The sequence below is a fragment of the Salvia splendens genome, chromosome 11, assembly GCF_004379255.2.
Source record: "Salvia splendens isolate huo1 chromosome 11, SspV2, whole genome shotgun sequence".
In the NCBI taxonomy this organism is placed as follows: domain Eukaryota; kingdom Viridiplantae; phylum Streptophyta; class Magnoliopsida; order Lamiales; family Lamiaceae; genus Salvia; species Salvia splendens.
The window spans coordinates 158,404-180,737 of record NC_056042.1 but is presented as its reverse complement, the minus strand read 5'-3'; the positions used below and the strand labels follow the sequence as shown (position 1 = coordinate 180,737).

General features: G+C 37.2%; 4 protein-coding genes across 11 annotated transcripts; 2 read left to right on the top strand and 2 right to left on the bottom strand.

The window, feature by feature from the left end:
• Window positions 1–244: 244 nt before the first annotated feature.
• Window positions 245–8,761, top strand: LOC121755679. 2 transcript variants are annotated; one of them, XM_042151022.1, is made up of 3 exons: window positions 245–505; window positions 610–2,310; window positions 8,436–8,761. In XM_042151022.1, the coding sequence occupies exons 2-3, from the start codon at window positions 626–628 to the stop codon at window positions 8,497–8,499; spliced, it is 1,749 nt and encodes a 582-aa protein (XP_042006956.1). In that variant the 5' UTR covers window positions 245–505; window positions 610–625; the 3' UTR covers window positions 8,500–8,761. The 2 variants fall into 2 exon arrangements, with proteins under 2 accessions (XP_042006956.1, XP_042006957.1); XM_042151023.1 differs by lacking the exon at window positions 8,436–8,761 and having other exon boundaries at window positions 248–505; window positions 610–2,687.
• Window positions 8,762–10,252: 1,491 nt separating this feature from the next.
• Window positions 10,253–12,346, bottom strand: LOC121754061 (probable E3 ubiquitin-protein ligase XERICO). 4 transcript variants are annotated; one of them, XM_042149395.1, is made up of 3 exons: window positions 12,188–12,346; window positions 11,052–11,162; window positions 10,253–10,931 (listed from the first exon to the last, which is right to left on the bottom strand). In XM_042149395.1, exon 3 carries the CDS (start codon window positions 10,916–10,918, stop codon window positions 10,460–10,462), a length of 459 nt encoding a protein of 152 aa, XP_042005329.1. In that variant the 5' UTR covers window positions 10,919–10,931; window positions 11,052–11,162; window positions 12,188–12,346; the 3' UTR covers window positions 10,253–10,459. The 4 variants fall into 4 exon arrangements, with proteins under 4 accessions (XP_042005329.1, XP_042005330.1, XP_042005327.1 ...); XM_042149396.1 differs by having other exon boundaries at window positions 12,192–12,346; XM_042149393.1 differs by lacking the exon at window positions 11,052–11,162 and having other exon boundaries at window positions 12,192–12,345.
• Window positions 12,347–14,298: 1,952 nt separating this feature from the next.
• On the top strand, window positions 14,299–16,845 carry LOC121756457 (ribosomal RNA-processing protein 15-like). Of its 2 annotated transcripts, none has more exons than XM_042152007.1 (8): window positions 14,299–14,803; window positions 14,896–15,051; window positions 15,158–15,239; window positions 15,354–15,373; window positions 15,467–15,527; window positions 15,984–16,063; window positions 16,171–16,278; window positions 16,460–16,845. In XM_042152007.1, the coding sequence occupies exons 1-8, from the start codon at window positions 14,366–14,368 to the stop codon at window positions 16,529–16,531; spliced, it is 1,017 nt and encodes a 338-aa protein (XP_042007941.1). In that variant the 5' UTR covers window positions 14,299–14,365; the 3' UTR covers window positions 16,532–16,845. The 2 variants fall into 2 exon arrangements, with proteins under 2 accessions (XP_042007941.1, XP_042007942.1); XM_042152008.1 differs by having other exon boundaries at window positions 14,304–14,803; window positions 14,896–14,997.
• A 294-nt stretch (window positions 16,846–17,139) lies between these two features.
• On the bottom strand, window positions 17,140–21,052 carry LOC121755758 (zinc finger protein CONSTANS-LIKE 10-like). 3 transcript variants are annotated; one of them, XM_042151131.1, is made up of 7 exons: window positions 20,933–21,052; window positions 20,750–20,839; window positions 19,911–20,042; window positions 19,081–19,791; window positions 18,378–18,590; window positions 17,958–18,259; window positions 17,140–17,872 (listed from the first exon to the last, which is right to left on the bottom strand). In XM_042151131.1, exons 4-7 carry the CDS (start codon window positions 19,666–19,668, stop codon window positions 17,743–17,745), a joined length of 1,233 nt encoding a protein of 410 aa, XP_042007065.1. In that variant the 5' UTR covers window positions 19,669–19,791; window positions 19,911–20,042; window positions 20,750–20,839; window positions 20,933–21,052; the 3' UTR covers window positions 17,140–17,742. The 3 variants fall into 3 exon arrangements, with proteins under 3 accessions (XP_042007065.1, XP_042007066.1, XP_042007064.1); XM_042151132.1 differs by having other exon boundaries at window positions 19,911–20,039; XM_042151130.1 differs by having other exon boundaries at window positions 19,911–20,839.
• Between the last annotated feature and the right edge of the window lie 1,282 nt (window positions 21,053–22,334).

The following is a 22,334-nucleotide window of genomic DNA, read 5'->3' as shown; positions in this document are numbered from 1 at the left end:
TTTAGTGTCTTTCCTTCGATTTTGTGACTGTTTTTTTAATTTCTTTCCTCTCATATTTAACTCCACTAATAAATGTTCTTTTTCCATTTTATTCATTTGTTAGATGTAAATCGTAAATTGATTATTGACCATTAAATAAAGAAACTAATTAATTAGACCACATAAGATTTCGATATTTAGTAGTAAAACAAAATTTTACGTGTTTATTCCAACCAAATGAGAAATGCCAAACAAGGTATACAAAAATACGAAGGCCATCACCGCGGCGCATTTTAGCACACGCCTTATTTTATAGAGTTCCTCTTCATCATTCTCACCTTTCAAGATTATGCAGTAGCTCCAGTCCGCACTTCTTCTCTCTCTCATCAATCAGAATATGAAGCGAAGAATGCCGGTGAGCTGATCTACTCTCCTCTCTCTGCATGAGGCAATAGCTATCCGCATTGATATACAGAACATTGCATCGATTACCCTACTTCAAGCAGCAGATCTGTATCGGCCGCAGGTTTTTCTCATCTCTGACCCCATTTTAGCTCAATCTGAAGCTCCTCCTTTCAATTCCGTAGCTCAATTTCATTAATTATTTCCTTTTTCGGCTGATTATTACAGTTTGCGGTAGGGAGAAATGATGAATCAGCCGGCGTTTATGCTGTCTAGAAACGGAAGTTTCGGAGCTGAAAACCTAGGCGCGAATGCGATAGCCATGATTAAAAATCTATGTTTCACTCTATTTGTTGTCGGTGTTCTCGTATTCACTATAATCGCCGCGACCTACCAGCCTGAGGATCCACTGTTTCACCCTTCCTCGAAAATGACGACATTCCTCACATCGAACTCGAACGCCACCTTCAAATCTGACATCGGCGTTGTTAAGACCGGAGAGGACTTCGTCGCCTCGAATCAGACGGCGTTTGAGACGTTTATCAACATTACTGATGTTGATAATGCGGCTCAAGCCACCACCACGCCTGAGGAGACCGAGGCAACCTCCGAGACTGGTGAATGTAGGACCGATGAGCCTGTTAATTGTCGCGATCCTGATGTTTTCCATCTCTTGATGAGGTTTACCATTGAGAGGTTTCAAGACATTCATTTCTATCGATTTGGAAAGCCGGTGGCTGGGAACAATGCTAGTTCTTGCCACATGGCGTGGCGGTTTAGGCCGAAGGAAGGGAAGGCAGCTGCATTTTACAAGGATTATCGGAGTTTTGCACTTGTTAGGGCTGAGAATTGCACGCTTACTGTTGCTGGGATTGGGGATTATCACTCGGGTGGGAATGCTAGGAAGAGGAGAGGGAGAGGGAGGGGGAAGAACAGGGAGAAAGATAAGGAGGTGTTTGAGAAGGTTCCAGCTAAGGTAGATGAGAATCCGGTTGCCTTGCCGGATGTTGGGGAGATTGTTGATGATTCTCTTCCTACAGTTGAGTCGGAGGGTTCGTTTGGGCATGGTAAGTACTTGATATACTCTGGTGGAGGGGATAGGTGCAAGAGCATGAATCAATATCTTTGGAGTTTCATGTGTATGTTGGGTGAGGCACAGTACTTGAACCGGACGCTGGTTATGGATCTGAGCATGTGTTTGTCAAAGATGTACACTTCGTCTGGTCAGGATGAGGAAGGGAAAGATTTCAGATTTTACTTTGACTTTGAGCACTTGATGGATTCGGCCCCAGTGTTGGACCAAACTCAGTTTTGGTCTGATTGGGGCAAATGGCAAAAGAAGGATGGGTTGAGTCTCCATCTCGTGGAGGATTTCAAGGTTGCACCTACGAAGTTAGCCAATGTCAAGGACACTGTGATCATGAGGAAGTTCGGGGCTGTGGAGCCTGATAACTATTGGTACCGTGTTTGTGAAGGAGAAGCAGAATCTGTCATTCAACGGCCGTGGCATATGGCTTGGAAGTCCAGAAGGTTGCTGGACATCGCCTCTGCTATTTCAGCTAGAATGAACTGGGATTTCGATGCTGTTCATGTCGAGAGAGGGGAGAAGGCAGCCAACAAGGAACAGTGGCCGAATCTTGAAAGAGACACTTCTCCAGAAGCGCTTTTGTCAGCTTTAAATTACAAGATTGAAGATGGAAGGAACCTTTATGTTGCGACAAATGAGAAGGATACATCCTTCTTTGATCCTTTGAAGGACAAATACTCCACACACTTCCTCGACGAGTACAACGACCTGTGGAATACTGAGAGTGATTGGTACGCTGAGATGACGAAGCTCAACAATGGAAATCCAGTGGAGTTTGATGGTTACATGAGGATATCTGTCGACACTGAAGTGTTCTTGAGGGGGAAGAAGCAGATTGAGACATTTAACGATCTCACCAAGGACGGGATCAATACGTGCACGACGTCTGCTAGTTAAAATTGCATACAGAAAAGGTCCAATCTTCATTCATCCTTTGTTTTGGAACAATGGCATGTGTACTATTACCTCTCTTTGTGCTTCTTGCTAGGTTTTCCTTTTAAGTTGGTTGTTGTTTCATTAATGGTAGATTAACGTTATAAGATCTCGGGATTACTGGTATTTCGAAGGGACACAGATAGATTTGTTTCATTTGTTGGTTGTTCTTCTGCATAGTACTAAACTTGTTGCATATGTGCAATGTGCTATCCATTTTGAGGTATAAGCATCAGAACCTGTGTTTGGACATGGATATTTATGATGTTTTCTTCATTTGGTTGGATGACTTCTCTCATATACTGGTTTGTGTGTGATCTTTGAGTTTGCTGGTGAGCTTCCATAAATTGTTGACTAGCTGAGAGAACGGAAAACATTCATAAAAAATGGTAATGCGTCGTTACAATGGCTTCTTGATTTGGAATGTGTTTGGTTTCGGGTTGAATCTCGTGCCTAGGCCCATAAAACTGATATCTGGGTCATTTTGCGGTCACGAGGGTCGTCCATTGTACCAACTAGGTCATTCAAGTTGGGGCGTATATATATGTCCAAATTGGTAGTTGCAGTTTTGCTGTAAACATGTGGGGGAGGGCATTATGGTAGAGGTAATTGGAATATTGTGAGGAAGGGATGTTGAAAGAGGTAAACAATGAGTTGAGAGTGATGGTGGATTATTAGGTAGCAGACTTTGGTGAGATGGGTCAAGTTTCAGGTGATTTCAGCGATGATGTCCTCCTACATTGGCATTGGCATTGGCATTGGCTAAGGAAGACAAAAAAGCGCATGATGGAGTTTGGAGTTGGTAGATGACAAAGTGAGTGTGGTGGTGAGCTTGGTAAAGTAATTGTTGAAGTGCATGATTGGTGTGTTGGCAAAGAAGTAGAAGTAATAGTATACAACCATTTGGGCATGATGCAGCAGCAATTGGTGGATATATTATATATTCGTTGTTGCTGGAGGAAATGGACAACCATCAGATGCCATATTTCTTAGTTGTCCACAACCTACTGCCGGAAATCAATGCGATTCAAGTCAGTCAGTCCATCTTCGTATTTTTAGAATTAGTTCTGCATCTAAAATACAAATACTATGAGCTTATACAGTTATTGAAACGTGTTTGCCAATTTATAAACTGTACTCCCAACAGCTTATCAGGATTAAGGAACCACAAAAACAACTTTCCTAACCTAATCTATTAAGCAATAATCTTTTTACAAAACTATTTCTGTTATTTTCTTTTCACAACTCTCTCTCTATATATATATATATGCACATTGTTGGACTTTTAATATTATCAATAGTCATAAGTAGTCTAAAATAATTGATAAACTTAGAAAACAAATTCTCAAAGGACTTGGAAAGGAAGGGGGGAGAGATGTTGATAAATGTGGGGGTTTGCCGATACCTATAAAAGATGTTTGCCGACCCTCCATGCCTAATCACATTTTTTATGATATTTGTAAAGCCTAAAACGTTCGGAATAAGATATTGACTTTTTTTTTAATAATATTATTTTAATTATTTAAGTTTGACCGCTGTTAACTAATTCATCTTCTTCCTTCTTTCCAACTCACCGCGATTGTTGTAGGTAGTTTTCAACTGTAATTTTATTTTCAAGTCCATCCTTCCATTAAATCTCTAATAATTTAGACACCAAATATATTATCTTGGGAAGGGCTGAAGATAACATTCTAAAATTTTAGCAATAGAAATTTTTTATAAAAAAAACGTTTGGGGAGGGCTTAAGCCCCTCATCCTTTAAACGTGTGTCCGCCACTGCCTATAGGTGTCATGATGCAAGAATTTGTCATGATGTTTTAGGCTTTTCAATTCATATCATTCATATATAATTATTAATACTATATTTCAAATTTTGTCTAATGTTTGGATGAGAAGACTTGATTTCTGTTTTGTTTGGAACATAAGACTTAGTCTCATGTAGTTTTTGACTGACACAAGCAGAGTTAAAATTCATTCGGGTTTAAAAATCATGCCATGAGATTATATGAATAAACGTCTTGTACTTTTTCACTATGTCCTTCCTAATTATTTGTGACTTTGGCACATTCTTATCCAAATTGTTAGTTTTTTTTGTGTGTGAGATTGATGTTGCTAACATTTCAAGAAGTTGGAATTTCCATTTTGAAGGCTAATATGTGCATATTTTAATTTTTATCTACTACTATCATTCATATATCAACACGCATAATATAAGGAGGGATTTCTTAGCACGTGATCTTATACTAATATTCCCAAGAAAAAAATATACTCTGTAAACAGAAAATGCAATGTCCACGCAAGTGCCACTAATTGTTATGATCAATCGTTGGTAAATTAACTATAGTTTTCATCGTATTACAAAAATGGCACGATTTTAAGTTTTGAAAGTAACTTAATTTAAAAACTAGTAGTACAGAGTAACATAGTAATCTGAAAACACCAACAAGAATAGATGCACGCATTAGAGCATTGTGGAGGCCTATCGCCAGAGCCATCTCAGAGCCTATCTCCATTTTTTTCTCCATATCAGCAGGCCCATCTCAGAGCTCATCTCTCTACAATGAGAGCTCATCCAGAGCCTATCTCATAGCCCATCTCAATTCCACATCATTATTATTTTTAATATTTACTTTTAATTATTTGTGTAATTAAAAGACTACGTAAATATATACGGCAAAAAAAATCATATAAAAACATAATAAAACATCCTACATTATGACAAGATATTCCTATATATATTTTCTATTTCATCTATTTTATTTTATAGTACTAACATTTTCTATTTTATTCACTCATTATGACAAGATATTCCTATACATAAAATAATGCACGCGTAATGTCTATTAATGTAGAGTCCGAATTTAAATAATGTATGTGTTTCAAGGAATAATATTTAGACTAAGTAGAACTACATAATGTACTCCAAGAGGCATTTAATGTACATGCGTAATACTAAATGATATACCCGTGTAAGTATTTAATGTTTGGTGAGAGTTGAATCCATACCCTTTGGTGTAGCAATCCATGGGGCTAGGTTGTAGTACTCACTTAAAAATGAAACAATCATCAAGGGCAGGGAGTTTGAATCATTCCCCTTGGGTTTAGTAACCCATGGGGCTAGGGTATAGTACTATTACATAATTAAATTTTATTTTTTAATGTTTGTTTAGATTTGGTATAGTAAATAATGTACCAATAGTATCTAATAATGTACATTCGTAACACTGAATAATGTACTGATTGAAGAGAATAATGTTGAAAGGAACTTTAAATCAAGCCATCTGGGTTTAGCAATCCATGGGGCTAGTTTGTAGTACTCACTTAAAAATGAAACAATCACCAAGGGCAGGGAGTTTGAATCATTCCCCTTGGATTTAGCAACCCATGGGGCTAGGGTATAGTACTATTACATAATTAAATTTTGTTTTTTAATGTGTGTTTTAGATTTGATACAGTAAATAATGTACCAATAGTATCTAATAATGTACATTCGTATCAGTGAATAATTTACAGATTGAAGCGAATAATGTTGAAAGGAACTTGAATTCATGCCCTTTGAGTTTAGTAATCCATGAGGCTAGGTTGTAGTACCCACTTAAAATGAAACAATCATCAAGGGCAGGGAGTTTAAATCATTCCCCTTGGGTTTATCAATCCATGGGCTAGGGTATAGTACCACTACATGAATTAAATTTTATTATTTTATGTGTGTTTTAGATTTGATACAGTAAATAATGTACAAATAGTATCTAATAATGTACATTCATAACAGCGAATAATGTACAAATTGCAGAGAATAATGTTGAAGGTAACTTGAATTCATGTCTTTTGGGTTTACCAATCCATGGGTCAAAAGTTAATAGTAGGGATAGAATTATAAAGTAGGATAACTTCAAAACAATGTAATACTTAACTACTAAATAATGTACGTCTTAAAGCAAGTAGAAAAAATAATATATCTTGAAAACAAACTAAAAAATGTCAATAATTCCTCTTGTTTGTATGCTTCTATGGTCATTCTATATATCTTTTAGCATTGGAGAGTTTCTCGAATCATGGTGGCCCATCTGATCACAAACTGGGATAGCTTAACCCTAAGGGATGAGAACTAAGTTCGGTCCACTGGGGTCTCTACGGGGAGTTGTAGGTTCTGCCACATCATCGTCCTCCATTTTTCACACATCTCTTGCCGCAGCCGGTGCGCTAATGCAATGGGCATGTCATCGTAATCGACTCTGGCCATCTTTGTACCTATTCAGAAACATATTCATTTATTAGTAAAAATGATACTCCCCCGTCCCTGAAAATTTGTTCCATTTTTCCATTTTCGTTCGTCCCCAAAAATTTGTCCCATTTCACTTTTACCATTTTTTGTAGTGGACCCCATATTCCACTAACTCATTCGTACTCACATTTTATTATAAAACTAATATATAAAAGTAGGACACACAATTCACATACTTTTTCAACTCACTTTCCATTACATTTCTTAAAACTCGTGCCTGGTCAAAGTGAGACAAATTTTTGGGGACGGAGGGAGTACTTTACTAGTTACTACATAATTACATTACCAGCGAATTAGAGCTTACATTAACAAGGTAACTCAAAAAGAAAAGTGTATTATGCATCCTAAATGTATAACACACAATAATGTACCACATAAAATAATGTAAATCTTTGTTTAAAATAAAGTACACGTGCTTAATGTAAACAAACATACTCCAAATAATGTATCAAAAATGTAGAACATCATAGTGAAGTAATGTACGAATAAATCATCATAATGTAGCATTTTTTGTCAAAATAATGTACAGACTACAATGTTCCTTGACAATATCATTTAATGTACATATATATCAGAATAATGTAATAAAACCAGATGCACAGATATAGCTATATGATGTAACAGGACATGATGTATAAAAGTAACATTTATTAATGTACTAATCTATCTAAATGATGTAACAATAATGGATGTTTTAAGTCATGTACAAGTATGCATGTATAATGTAGAATATTTTTAACACAATAATGTACAGAAAAACAATAATGTACAACATCAAAGTTAAGGAAGAGTGAGGGGGAGGGGGAAGAACAGGGAGAAAGATAAGGAGGTGTTTGAGAAGGTTCCAGCTAAGGTAGATGAGAATCCGGTTGCCTTGCCGGATGTTGGGGAGACTGTTGATGATTCTCTTCCTACAGTTGAGTCGGAGAGTTCGTTTGGGCATAGTAAGTACCTGATATACTCATAGGTGCAAGAGCATGAATCAGTACCTTTGGAGTTTCATGTGTATGTTGGGTGAGGCACAGTAGCGTGTGTTTGTCAAAGATGTACACTTCGTCTGGTCAGGATGAGGAAGGAAAAGATTTCAGATTTTACTTTGACTTTGATGGATTCGTTGGACCAGACTCAGTTTTGGTCAGATTGGGGCAAATGGCAAAAGAAGGACGGGTTGAGCCTCCATCTCGTGGAGGATTTCAAGGTTGCGCCTACGAAGTTAGCCAATGTCAAGGACACTGTGATCATGAGGAAGTTCGGGGCTGTGGAGCCTGATAACTATTGGTACCGTGTTTGTGAAGGAGAAGCAGAATCTGTCATTCAACGGCCGTGGCATATGGTTTGGAAGTCCAGAAGGTTGCTGGACATCGCCTCTGCTATTTCAGCCTGATTGAACTGGGATTTCGATGCTGTTCATGTCGAGAGAGGGGAGAAGGCAGCCAACAAGGAACAGTGGCCGAATCTTGAAAGAGACACTTCTCCAGAAGCGCTTTTGTCAGCTTTAAATTACAAGATTGAAGATGGAAGGAACCTTTATATTGCGACAAATGAGAAGGATACATCCTTCTTTGATCCTTTGAAGGACAAATACTCCACACACTTCCTCGACGAGTACAGCGACCTGTGGAATACTGAGAGTGATTGGTACGCTGAGATGACGAAGCTCAACAATGGAAATCCAGTGGAGTTTGATGGTTACATGAGGATATCTGTTGACACTGAAGTGTTCTTGAGGGGGAAGAATCAGATTGAGACATTTAACGATCTCACCAAGGACTGCAAGGACGGGATCAATACGTGCACGACGTCTGCTAGTTAAAATTGCATACAGAAAAGGTCCAATCTTCATTCATCCTTTGTTTTGGAACAATGGCATGTGTACTATTACCTCTCTTTGTGCTTCTTGCTAGGTTTTCCTTTTAAGTTGGTTGTTGTTTCATTAATGGTAGATTAACGTTATAAGATCTCGGGATTACTGGTATTTCGAAGGGACACAGATAGATTTGTTTCATTTGTTGGTTGTTCTTCTGCATAGTACTAAACTTGTTGCATATGTGCAATGTGCTATCCATTTTGAGGTATATGCATCAGAACCTGTGTTTGGACATGGATATTTATGATGTTTTCTTCATTTGGTTGGATGACTTCTCTCATATACTGGTTTGTGTGTGATCTTTGAGTTTGCTGGTGAGCTTCCATAAATTGTTGACTAGCTGAGAGAACGGAAAACATTCATAAAAAATGGTAATGCGTCGTTACAATGGCTTCTTGATTTGGAATGTGTTTGGTTTCGGGTTCAATCTCATGCCTAGGCCCATAAACCTGATATATGGGTCATTTTTCGGTCACGAGGGTCGTCCATTCTACCAACTAGATCATTCAAGTTGGGGCGTACTCCGGCCTGACTCGGATATATATGTCCAAAGATCGTGAGTTTGTTTTGTTATAAGTTGTGCTTTGTTAGAAGTTTAGGCAAAGATATCATTTTTATTCAACTCGCGAGAGGTTCTTTGTTTGGTGAACGTGAGGGAGCCAACAAGGCTAAATTAAAGATTAGAAGAAAATGAGAAAAATAAAATCAAGCAGACCAAATTTTGTTTCTGGAAATGGTGTAGCAACATGTTAATCGACAATTTGATTTTGTACAATAATATGCCAAGATATACCGTTTACGTACCTAATTTTATGGCGTGACATGCCAAAATTTCATTTAGATATTACACAAACAATATGTAATCAGTTGAACAAATCCTCTAATAAATCAATGATAACAACAGCAACAAAAAATTTGTGGCTTAAAATCAGGATATACTGATTATGAATTCAGAATAAATTGTGAAAAGGGAAGGAAACAGAGAGAGGAAGAACACAACATCATCATCAATACATACCCAAAAAGAGAAGAAAAATCGTTCTTTCCTCTCAAGATTGAGCAACCATTTGATTTGAAACAATTTAAAGGTAATTCTGCATATTATGTTTCATATCATATTATATTATTGCTTTTGGATTCCTAACAAATTTCTTGTGTTGAATAGCTTTCTTCTATCCGACTAATGGCAGAAGCATCAAGACATATGCGAAGGAAGGAGAAACCAATGATAGCTATGCCGAATCGGAGCATAAGCGCCATGAAAACCATGCCCCGAGCATCATCGGTTCCAACAACGCCCGTCCAGGAGAAGGCGAATAGCCTCAGAAGCAACTGTCTCTGCTCGCCAACGACACACGCGGGCTCCTTCCGGTGCCGGAATCATCGGAATGCGAACCTCCCTCGCAGCAGCATTTCCGTTGGCGCCAAGCTCTCGGAGCTCGGTGGCAGCATGCCCGTTGGCCCAAAACTCCCGGAGCTAGGGGCCCAAGGCTCCTAATCATCCAAGCTCATTAATAGAATCTTGATTAGATTTTGCAGTGTATTGCTTTTTGACCTTCCAAAACAACTTTTAACTTGTAGAGATTGTTTTCTGTGCTCTTGCTCGTTGCCCGTTTAAACGTACAACGAGCAATGAGCATCGCCTCCGTCTAGGTTTACCGACCCCGTTGTAATTGAAAATGATGAATTTTATCCGATGTTTAACGGCTCAAAAGTTGTTGAAAGCTTCCCATAATATATACAAACACGGATAAACGTCGCGCTGACCCGTCGCTACAAAGAGGACGCGGAATACTGGCAGCTTAAGTATATGCATCGGACTACTACACGATCTTAGTGACTCTAACGGATACTTCTCGTTTCCTTTTTTTACACGCTATGCTGTACACACGTCGTAGATTCTACCTCACATCGGGCAAGAGGAGGCGTCCTCGGCTTCCTGTGGCATCATGTAGTTCCGACAGAGAGGGCACGTCGTGTTCCAGTAGTTGAGCCACTTCTCGAGGCACGGCTTGTGGAAGACGTGGCCGCAGGAGAGTTGGTTGATCTCTGCCTTGGGCTCGAATTCGGTCAAGCAGATGGAGCACTCTTGCTTGGGGCATGGGCAGATGAAGACCGACTTGTACTGCATTGAGGGCGAGCGGCTCCTGAACTCCTCCACGTAAGACTCCGAGGGGCGTCTGCAGCACTCACCAGAGTTTGAGGGCTCCACCGAGAAGTCCTCCCACGAGGATATGTGAATGCCGATGACATGTAGGATGGAGCGGAAGATCTCCTTGAAGATGGAGATGGAGATGGCCGTGTTAGCCAGGATCACGCAGAGCACTCCAGCGTCTGCAGGAGTCGGGTAAGATGAAATCGCCATTTCTATCCTGAACCTACGCAAAATCCCATCTTTTCTACATTAGCGATAAAAACATACACAACGAAAAAACTACAAACTACGAGCAATTCAAGAAAGTTAGTGACGATAAGATAGATTTACACGAACCCCCTACCTCAACCCCTCATTCTACCTAGCTAGTTCGATCAATAATACATCCTTTAGCCTGAATCTAGGCAAAATCCCAAGTTTTCTCCATTAGCCAGAAAGCAAACACGACGAAAGACTACAAGCATATGCAAGAAAGTTAGTGACGATTTAAATGAACCTCCCAACCCGAACCCTGCCATTCTACCTAGCAAAGTCCATCAAGAACACATCCAATGGTTTCAAACAACTAGAAAAGGTCAGTTCTTGAAAAGCAATGAGCAATCTAGTTCATACGGCATTAGCTAGCGGTATATAAGGATTCGGAGCATTTCAAAAATCTTTTCTTCACAAGATAATGGTTATAATAAATCACTGCAAAGAATCAAAAGCAGCCAAATCAATAATATGTACAAATGTAGAGTCAATTGTCACTCATATGTAATCCATTTGCACATACTTATTATATATCTTTAACTCATCAATAGGAAAGCAGCTAAGTGTCTTGCTGCACATGGTAAACCATCCTATATTATTAGTAATGGTTCATATCCACCCCATTGAGGTTTGAACCCGGGGCGTATTAGATGGAAGAGAAGCGTCATACCAACTAAACCGCGCTCCATCGTATACACCCCCGAGGTTAGTAGGTACAAACAAGAGATAAAACAAAACCCCACCTCTACATTATCACAGGCTGACAATTATAGGTAAACAAGACATCTGGAATCTAAAACCCTCTCTCTCTCTCTGTGAAATTGAAGCCACAAGACACAATCAAACCAAACATCATTCTCAAAACTTTTGTGATCAGAGCCAAGAAAAGCTAAAAGGTAGAGTCTTTGCCCATGAATTTCAGGAGCGAGAGAGAGAGAGAGAGAGAGAGAGAGATTCAGCTAATAAGTTGGACAGGATAATCAAGAATGAATTTTTCTCCCCACAGATGCAAACTGTAACTAAATTAGCAATCTCATGAATCAGATAATCAGAATCAACATCATATAACAGAAAAAAAATCACAAGAACATCACCAAATAAATAATCAACTAAGCATCAACAACTGCAACAGCAAGAAACAACAAAAATACCACCTAACAATAAGGAAAAAGGGCCCTGGAAATGAAGTAAAAAGGCCAACAAAAAATCAAGAAACCATAGATATACCTACAGGTGGAGAGATTGAGCTCAAAAAGTTGTCTTCTTTTATCCTAAAAATTGTGCAAGGAAAGAATGAGCTGGGGTTTGCAAATGGTAGATAAAGATTGTCCTAATTTATACTGCTGCTAAAACAACTGCTGACCCCACCTTCAATTATCACATTCCCTCACTCCTCCCATGTTACTTTGTCACTACTTTATCTATGTTTTGTTTTCTCTCACTAGTTGTATACAGAGAGAGGAGAGCTCTGAACTTTTTTTATTCATAATTATATTTGAGAGTGTTTCAACTTTCAACCCACCGTTTGCATTTTGAGAATCTTATCTTACTTCTTTTTTAAGTATTTCTACTTGAAACATATGTGTGTGGATTATACATTATATTGGTGGATTTATAGATTATTTTTCGAAAATATAAATATTTAGTGTCTTTCTTTTCAATCAAACTTATAGTGTATATATACTCATTTTGTACTAAAATATATACACATTATTTGAACACTTGCACTATGTTCGTATATTAGTTTAAGATTTAACTAATTAAAGAAAATTTGAACATTTTCAACTATTAACTCTATTTGATAAATAATGTTGTTTTTTTCATCAAGGTCCCAGTAACATAACATGTTTTGAAACTTGTTTTTCTTGTAGAGTTTGTGTATTCTTTTAAATGAATTATTGTTGGACATCCAATGCTTTAGTAGGTTTAAGAGTGATTTATTTTATAGCCTATCACATTTAAATATTCATTCTATTTCTCAAAGTATTTTCAATTCATTGTATGTACTATATAATTTATGTATATATGGATCTGATTTTGTTGATTGTTTGTGTCCATAGTCAAATGACTCAAATCTATTATTATTGTCAAGAATCAACTCATACAATGTACCAAATCCACAAACTATGAAAAGAATATCAACGTTTTTCCAAACAATCCATGATCATTTTTTAATAATAATTACTTAAATTTGACATCTCGTGGAATAGTGTATTTGGTCGGGGTAGTAATCTTACATTAATTGCACATAATTATAAATTTAATACATAGGTAGTGTTAGTATTATAAATATTATGGTTATGGAAGGTACTAAAATATTTTAGTACTCTAAAAAAATTAATTAGCTGCTTTCCTTATGGCCATGTGAAATTTAATTCCATGTGTGATGGCTAGAGCCTAGAAACATGCTATAAAGATTTGGTGTGGCCACATGCATTAAGTTTTGTACTACTAATTTGAGTTTAGAACGTAGCAAAAGTTTAATTCTAAAAATTAAATATTTATATCTCGATTTATGTAGCAATCAATCATACTGCCATGTGTTCAAATGCTACTTGGAATTTTGGGGAAATAAGTTTTGTAGCTAATCATGCATGGGATGTAAATCATGAATGTATTAACCAATTAAATATTACTATCAAGATAAGAAGAAAAATATTTTTGTCCCACGACTATAATAGGGATTCCTCATTATCATTCAAATCATATTCGGCAAAAAAAAAATCAATAGCTAAGAAGAAAACCATAGAATTAAAGAAATTGACTCACAACACGCAATCGTTTAGAGAAAAACAAATTTTATTGTATTTTAGTATTGTGAGATGAGAGATTTGCCTAACAATGATCAACAACATAATCTTAGGTAAGATTTGCAAACCAATTAAAAAATTTATTTTAAATAAAGTTGATGTCTCGATAAACTGCATGTTGGTATGTAATGTATGGTCAAAAAGAGTTGATCAAAATGTCAAAAGCAAGACTCAACATTTTTAAAGTCAAGCTCTATCAGCATAATATTTTTTATAATTTTCTCAGAAATATTAACATTAAAATTAGTAATTAATTTATTTTCGAATATGTGTTGAGTCATCTTTTCAAGTACTATTGATTAATAGTGACAAACATTTTTTTAATTAATTTTCTCAACTTATATTATGTACCTTTTTTGTAATTTTCGAAATCTATATTTGGAAATTGTGGTCATTTTAAAAAGGAAATAATACTTCGTAGATGTTATTGCAATTATATAATGGTTTTAATAATAAAGCCCAATAATGAAAGAAAGATATAGGCCCAATCCCACAAAATGCACTTTTTCAACAAAATAAGCAAATTTCTAAAACCCTAACATAAGCCCTAATTCTTGTGGGGGAAGTTTGAGCAAAATTCTCAGAAGGGGAAGTGATGGCAGAAGCAACGCAATCGGTCGATGTTAAGAATATCGGTAGGAAACGGAAATCTGGGAAAAAGAAGGGGATAATGGCGAAGAAAAGGCAAAGAATGCATCAAGGTGGTGAAAAGAAGGTCAAAATTAATCCGAAAACGAGGAAATTGTATCAGAAAAGGGCTAGGGACTACAATTCCGATGATACAGAAGAAGATGAAGAGCCCCAGCAAGCTCCAAGTGCAGTTGCAGTTGACGAATCCAAGCAAATTGGTGATGGATTTGACGAGGACGGTGATGAAGAGGATGAAGGGTTTGAGGGAGAGGAGGAAGAAGTTTCGGAAGACGAAAGCAGTAAAATTCAGCCAGGGATTGTGAGGTTTTCCGAGGGGATTAAGGCTTTTAAGTCGGCATTTAAGAAGATTGTTAAGAAGAGTGGTGGAGATGAGGACGTGTTGGTGAGCTGATTTATTCAGCAAGAAATGATTTTTTAAATGTTGTTTTCATTTCAGTGGAAATTTTGAGTTATTTGTGCTTGATGTGGTTGCAGGGCCCTGTGTTATCTGCTAATAAGAAGCTGATAGCTGAGAAGCTTGCTGAAGAGGATTTAGAAAAGAAAGTGAAGGGGGAGGCGAAGAAGGAGAGACACATAGTAATAGATTTTTCGATCTTTGTGATTTTTGTATTCTTGATTTATATCTTCCATGTATGTGTTTATGTGTGTTCGTTTCAATGTTTGTCTATTTTTTATGATCTTTGTGCTTTCATGTGTGTGTTTTGGTTGATTGTGTGGCTCTTTTTTCTATGCAAAGATAAGTGAGAAGGGGCATGTGAAGCCTGCAGACTATTTGGATGCTCATGAGAAACTTCTGTTGGGAGTGGCAACAAAAGGAGGTATAACATTGTTTTTTGTCGGTTGTGATAGCATTCTTATGCTATATTCATTGCTCTCATTTCGGAACTGACTTTGGTTCTTATCATGTGCCCGTTGTAATCCTCGGTGGTCAGTGGTGAAGTTGTTCAATGCTGTAAGTTTTTTTTTGTGTTTTATGTTATTTTGTTTCCATGTTTCAAGTGTAAATGAGTGTGCTGGTTTCTGAAGCTACTGTTTTTATATACAGGTAAACAAGGCCCAAAATGCTCAGAAAGGTTTAAATCCTTTAAGAACAAAGGACGAGAAAGGTAGGACGAAACAACTAAGTACCCACTTTTTTATGCAGCATGTCTGGTTCTGATCATTGCTTTCTCGGTTTGCTAAAATCTAGTGTCTTTTAATGTGTGAAAAGTACTTAAGTTTGAATGTGTTATTTTGAAATTTTGTATAATCTGCTAGACTTGACTCCTGTTCAGATCAATGTCACACACCATAGTATTGGATATTCTTTAGTGGAAATGGAACATAAGGATAATGAATTGAGAGGAAGTAATTGATGAAGAAGTATCCGTGGATTAGCACCTTTCTTTGGTGCCATTCACAAATGATATTTTTAGGACCTTTGGTGTTTTAACATCTTTCTTTCTATCTAGTGAAGATGGATTATATTTTTTTTAATATTTGGAAGGAAGTTGAGTTTGTAGTATTAAATTGCTACCCATCAAATATCGATCTCATTACACTGCTATTATGAAATATGCCAGTAATAAAACAACGAAGGAAGGAAGCCTTCTTCACGGAGTTGGGCAGGACATCGACCCAAGCAGCAGCGACAGTTATCAAGGTCCATTACAAGAAATTCATTTATTATTTGATAAACAAAATGTGTGCTATGACTTGCCGAACTTCTGTCATCCAGCTAAACTTATCTATTAATTTGTCAACTTGCAGGTTGGCTCTTCAAGTGGCCCTGGGGCCGTTGAAGCTCCTGCATGGGCCCCTCTGCGTGACAATTATATGCTGACAAACCCCAAGTTGAAAGATTGGGATAAGATGCAGGTAATGTTATTTTACACACTACACACCCTTTACTTCTATATATGATCAAGATGTTTGAGTAAAAATAGCAACCTTTCTTCCTAGAATGAGATTTATAAATTATAAAAAGCTCATGAGATTTATAAATTATAAAAAGCTCAGGCAATTCGGGTTTCCTCCTCACCCTCTTTTTTGCTTCTAGGATGCCAATGCTGCAGATGACTTTGGCCGGACATCAGATGTTGATTCTTCATCAGACGACAGTGATGCATAAGGTTAGAATATTAATCTATGGTGAACTGCTCAAGTTGGAAGAAGCTGTGTGGTGCGCACTGTCTTGACTTGTTAGACGATCTACTTTGAACACTTTCCCGAGTAAAGAAATTGATGATCCCGAGCTGGTTTAGGGGGAAGAAAATTGGCAGGACACTTCAATGTTCTATGTTGTAGGTCATTCCATGTTACATAAAATTATTGATTGTGTGGTGTGTATGGCATCTCCAGAAATTTAGTTTTGATATTGTAACAAGCAATGTTTTCTGGGTTTTCCTGATTAGTATGAAGGATACAGAGATTTATTTAACATTATCTTGACTTGCATATGAGGAACTCAAAATAGGGGGAAAATGTTAATGGTATTATTAAACGCCTGTGTGTATATATTGAATATTTATGACCATATATGCTTATATAGATAAGGTGAAAATGTGAGTGTATTGAACATCTGTGTATATATTTAATATTAACGAACATATGCTTCTTGAAAATTATAAATCCCCACATTTTCAGTAACTGCTCGAACAAAAAAAGGGATATACCAGACACAAATTTCTGTATTTTTGAAATGGAAAGCATGTGAAAACACCACATTCAAACCATAACTGACAAACAAAATCCACCAATTGGTGTCTATATGTATAAACAAATAAGAAATGAGGCTTTTATAAAGAGCAACAAATTTCAGCCTTTGTGCTAACACTACAGCTATAATGAATCAGTTATACATGTCATCCAACAAGGGAAAAAGGAGAAAAATAGATAGCAATACAGTTAATCCTTTGTTCTACTCCACCAAGCTCTCAGACATACACTATTTACTACATCTGCATGCGAACAACCAGATTCCTCGAGTGAGCAAAGCGTATCTCTGCCATCTGCACGCGAATGCACAGGCCGTGCAGAATTGTTGTTCCACTGATATATGACAAATGTACACCTTGAAAGGAGGGTGATGCTCTTGGAGGCTCTTTACCCTCTCCTCACTGGTAATACTAATCTAAGCTAGCTGGTAAGTGCCCAGTCGGGGGATTCTCGTCTCTTCCCACGACAAATATGCATCTGGAGCTGTCAAGGGGAATGGAGAAATTTGCATCAGTCGTCCAGCATTATCTGCTCATACCATGTAACACTTCTACGAAGGATTCATAGTGCATTTAGCATCTCCAGTTTAGTGTTGCTCTCTTATACCCTTGATTACTTTTTCACTCAGTAACTCTTGCTTGGGCTAAGTGGATCGTAGTCGTAGGTTTCACCAGCTTTGACAAAGCGTCCCTTCACACGCCTCCGTACATCTGCTCTTGCCTTGCGAGATTCGTACCTCACCTTCTTCTCAAACCTGTCGTGTCATTGAAATTAACATGTAAGAAGGAAACTCGAGATAAGTAGTAAATGCTTCACTCGAAGAATGAGGGAATACTTACATTCGTGACTTCTTCTTTTCTTTGTACCGCATGACAGCATTGGTCCTGCTAGTAGAAGGTGTGGAACTTTCAGGACCTGGAGGGTACCACGGTGGGTCCCCCACAATTGCCATTGACGAAACTCCAGAGTCTTGATAATCTCCACCAGTGGTTTCCCCAGTAAGACCGGAGAATGACAGGCCTGAGTGTGCCTGTTTAGTGAAACATAAGTTGGGTTCAGTTTTAGAGCTGATAACTGAATCTGCAGGTGCTACATCGCTGCAAGCTGGTTGCATCGGATTCAACCCTCCAGTCGATGATACCTAAGAAGTAGCAAGAAACCAAGTACCTTAGCCTTCCCTATAAACTCTATTAGTCTTCAGATAGGATTGCATAGTAAAAGAGGTGCGGTGTTTTAAGAAATTTCATAATAGGAAATACCTCAGCAGCAGAAGCACCTTCACAATTGGATGTGGACATATATTGCATCCCAAATATCCCATCGTTACCAAAAATATTTTTTGGATTATCAAGAGACATACCAAAAAGTTCATCATAGTTTACAAAACCCATGTCAATCTCATCCATATTGAGATCATCATAGCAACCATCATCCGCGTACAAAGCACGCCCTTTTGCTCCTGACAAGGGAACCTGGAATGCAGAAAAGATGCAGCGTTCCATCAGCACATTAGAAATACCACGCCACATATTCATTTCTTCACGTTGCCTTCTTCTTAAACATTTGTTAGCAATCCTATACGTCACAAATCAAATCAATTCTAGCCTGCATTCATAGATGAAATTTTACGAGGCAGTGATAAAATTAAGAGAAAATAGTAGTACTAAGATTTACTGCTGGAGAGTGGAGAGCAACCAAAACTCTTTAGGTACTTGGCAGAAAGGTCCACAATTTTCAGCCAGTAGTCGAATGACAACAAGAGGCGAGAGATTGAATTGCAAGGTTCAATAAACAGCCTCATACGACTAATCCAGATGATAAGACAATGCAATAATAAGTCTTTACACCTCACTATACCTCAGCAACATCAATCGGTGTACAGAAATAGATTCAAACATACTCATCAGGTAAATACCGTCACTGTTGACAAATTTGGTCACGTAAATATAAATAGGTAGGTACCTTGGGCATGGAAGAGCTAGTAGATGCAGTCGCCTGATCCACATTCTGCAGCCTCTGATCAACAAGAGGAGTTAATGACTCCATCCAACCTGCTGATTTGTCCAAGTCCAGATTAGGCTGGCTGCTAGCTTCACCCCGTAAGGATTCATTTTGCACATTCGCTTTTTCTTGGGGGTCTTGGCAATCTATTGTTCTGCTATCAGTATTATTCACTGAACCCATTTCCCGCTCACATGCAGAATCTCCAACTGAAGGAGAGTTGAAGAAAGGCCAAACAGCATAAAGTTCTGAAGCTAAAGGGCAGCCAGAGTAACAATTAACGGGTTGTCTCTTATGCCCGGGACTTGCATTTGAATTAACATGCCCCATCCAATCACAATTCTGACAAAGGGATACCTTCTCCTCTACACATCTTACAAAAGCTGGCTGAGAATTGCACCTTTCACAAACAAGTGTCCTCGAGTGACGCCTTGAAAGGGCATTTGCAGAATGGACAGAGTAGTCACAAGACAAACATAAACTAGCTGCATCGGACCTACAGAACACTGCAGATCTTTGCTCCCCACAGAAATCACAAAGATAACCCATGTTTAAATTTGTCCAACAACTTATCCGGCCAGCAGAAACCAGGTGGTCTGAGAATCGTGATGAAGTTCTCCTGGAAGAGTGTTGGAGTTGGGCAATGCTCCACGACTGGATGTGTAAAACTATCTGCATTAAAAGGTGTTAGGATTATAAGGAAGGTAGCAACTGCCACAACTAATTAATTCATGCAACAGTCAACTTCAACAAGAGCAAGGTAGACATACATAATTTACGAATATCAATACCTGAAAAGGAATGAAAACGACTGGCGGCTACAAATGAAGCAGTCCTCAACACAAGTGACTGAGAAAGATCTGGAAACAGGAGTGGAGAAACTGCCTTCGGATCAGAAACGCCAGGCTACTTTATAACTCCTACTAAACAATGCAAGAACAAGTTCTTAGCGAAATGTATCAACATATAGTAATACATTACAGGAAGATAAGCCAAAGCCAAAGCCAAACCAACAGAAGCAAAATGAACTCAGACACATTATAAAAAAAATACTACACAAAAGAAAAAAGGCGCTTCATTCATGGCTCCAACATGATATATGTATAAACCTAATTGCCTTTTTAGAACTACAACACAAACATTTTAATTGTAACAAGAAACACATCATTTTCATGTTGTTTTCTTCTTTTAAATAACAACACCAATCTGTTCTTCATTTCTACTACTCCTATATCATAGTGTCTTTGTCAGCTGCAAATACTCCCTGGAAAACATGAATAGGCTGAAGAAAAAGGAAAGTAATGAGTTTATTGTTAGGATTAATAAATCATAACTAACATAATAGCATTACCATTTACCACAGCTCTCTGTTTCCATTGACATTTGATGTGACACACACACACACACACACACACACACAGAGAGAGAGAGAGAGAGAGAGAGAGAGAGAGAGAGATTACGTTAAAAGAATTTTAAGCAAACAAGTAAACAAGCTGGTGTTTAGTAACAATTCCCAAAATACCAGAAATCTCTTAATACCAGCAGAATATTCGATTCCCATAATATATAACTCAAGAAAAAAATCACCCAAAATTAATAACACATCAAGCCAGAAGAAGAAGAAGAAGACCAGAAAAATCCAGCAAATCAGTTCGCACTAAGCTATAATCTTTACTTCCTTTGCCCGAATCAGCATGAAAAGGCATCCAACAGCCGGTTTCTATCACACGAAAAAAACAGCAGAGCTTTTTCAGCAAGCTTTGAATCTCGCTAAAACCCCAACAAACAGCACAGAAAAAGATAAAGATCTGACCTTTCTCGAAGGAAATGGCGCTCTGAGCAGAAAAGATAGGGATTTTGGGTGCTGAGCTGTTGGAGAGAAGGTGAATAAATTAATGGGAAAAGTGATAAAAAGTGCAGTTGATGAAGAAAGGGTTGTGAGGTGGGCCCCTGTCCTTTTCTTGAATATGATATATGCCCATTTTCTTTTTCATGTTTATCATTTTCGTTAATATTTAGCTTATTTTCTTCTCCTCTTGTTTATTTCTACCTAAACATGTGCGGGTATTATTTGTATTTAATGGCTTGTGTTTTAAGTTGGGAATTTAATGTGTACTTAATAATACCCACATTTTATTACAAAATATTACTCCTAATAAATATTACTCCTAATAGTGAGTTAAGTGGCAAAAACAAATTTTACTTTGAAACGATTATAGATTTTGAACGATATGGGTTAGGGAAAAATATTTTCTAATTTTTACAGTGAAAAACAATAGATTTCTAATCTCCACAAATTTGGACATCAAACGGTGTTAAAGGATGAACTTGCTTTGGTATAAATTTAATTTAGATATTTATTATTTGATTAAATTGAATAAATTAACTAGATTTTATTATTTTTCTTAAAATTTTAACTGTTTATAAGATTAATAAATCAGTACTGCAGTAATTAAAATGGTTATATGCAATACATTAGTCAGCTGGAAAAGTTAGTACCTACTAGTATTATGTAATGTGCAAGTACAAGAAAAGTATGAATATTGACTATTTTGAGTAATTATTAAGTGTCATTTTATAAACGTTTGGTGGTGTTGAATATGAAAAAGTCACATTTCTGTAAATTAAGATGATGAAATAAGCTTTTTACTATATGCAGAACTAATGAAACCTACTTAATTTATTTAATTTCAGAATTAAATAGAAAATTTTCCAATATAAGTAGTTCACCTAAAAAAATTCTCTCTCCCTTTTTTTATTAAGTTCATTGGATAAGTTTAACATATTGTTATTTGACAACGAGACAAATCTCTTTGACCACACAAACTATCTTTGAGTCACAGCTACATTTTATTTTATTTCCACCGCCGTGATGAAAGATATGATTATCTAAATTAATAACTAAACAACTAAAATGTAAAAAAAAAAAGTTGCTTTTTAGTATATTAAAAAAATGTGAAGGACTAACACGTGGCGGCAAAGAAAAGCGACAATGTTTTGGCATTACCGTACACGTCAGCCTTAACTTTGAGAAAAGATCTTTAAACTACTCCTTCCGAAAAATAGGACTCTCGTTTCTTTCCGCTCCCATTTCTTTCCATTTCTATGATAAGAAAATGATAAGAAAAGTGCATGAAAAAAGTTAACAGAATAGAGGTCTTCATTTGTATATATTAATTTTAAATAATATATGAATGAAATGAGTTAGTGAAATG

Excerpts from the sequence above, each read along its gene's own strand:
- LOC121755679 (XM_042151022.1), top strand. The coding sequence starts at position 626 with ATGATGAATCAGCCGGCGTTTATGCTGTCTAGAAACGGAAGTTTCGGA. Across the intron at positions 2,311-8,435 it reads GGGAAGAAGCAGATTGAGAC|ATTTAACGATCTCACCAAGG; the intron begins ATTTAACGATCT and ends TCAGATTGAGAC.
- LOC121754061 (XM_042149395.1), bottom strand. The coding sequence starts at position 10,918 with ATGGCGATTTCATCTTACCCGACTCCTGCAGACGCTGGAGTGCTCTGC.
- LOC121756457 (XM_042152007.1), top strand. The coding sequence starts at position 14,366 with ATGGCAGAAGCAACGCAATCGGTCGATGTTAAGAATATCGGTAGGAAA. Across the intron at positions 15,052-15,157 it reads TCTTGATTTATATCTTCCAT|ATAAGTGAGAAGGGGCATGT; the intron begins GTATGTGTTTAT and ends TTCTATGCAAAG. Across the intron at positions 15,528-15,983 it reads AAGAACAAAGGACGAGAAAG|TAATAAAACAACGAAGGAAG; the intron begins GTAGGACGAAAC and ends GAAATATGCCAG.
- LOC121755758 (XM_042151130.1), bottom strand. The coding sequence starts at position 19,668 with ATGGGTTATCTTTGTGATTTCTGTGGGGAGCAAAGATCTGCAGTGTTC. Across the intron at positions 18,260-18,377 it reads AAGGTGCTTCTGCTGCTGAG|GTATCATCGACTGGAGGGTT; the intron begins GTATTTCCTATT and ends GCTACTTCTTAG. Across the intron at positions 17,873-17,957 it reads GAAAAGAAGAAGTCACGAAT|GTTTGAGAAGAAGGTGAGGT; the intron begins GTAAGTATTCCC and ends ATGACACGACAG.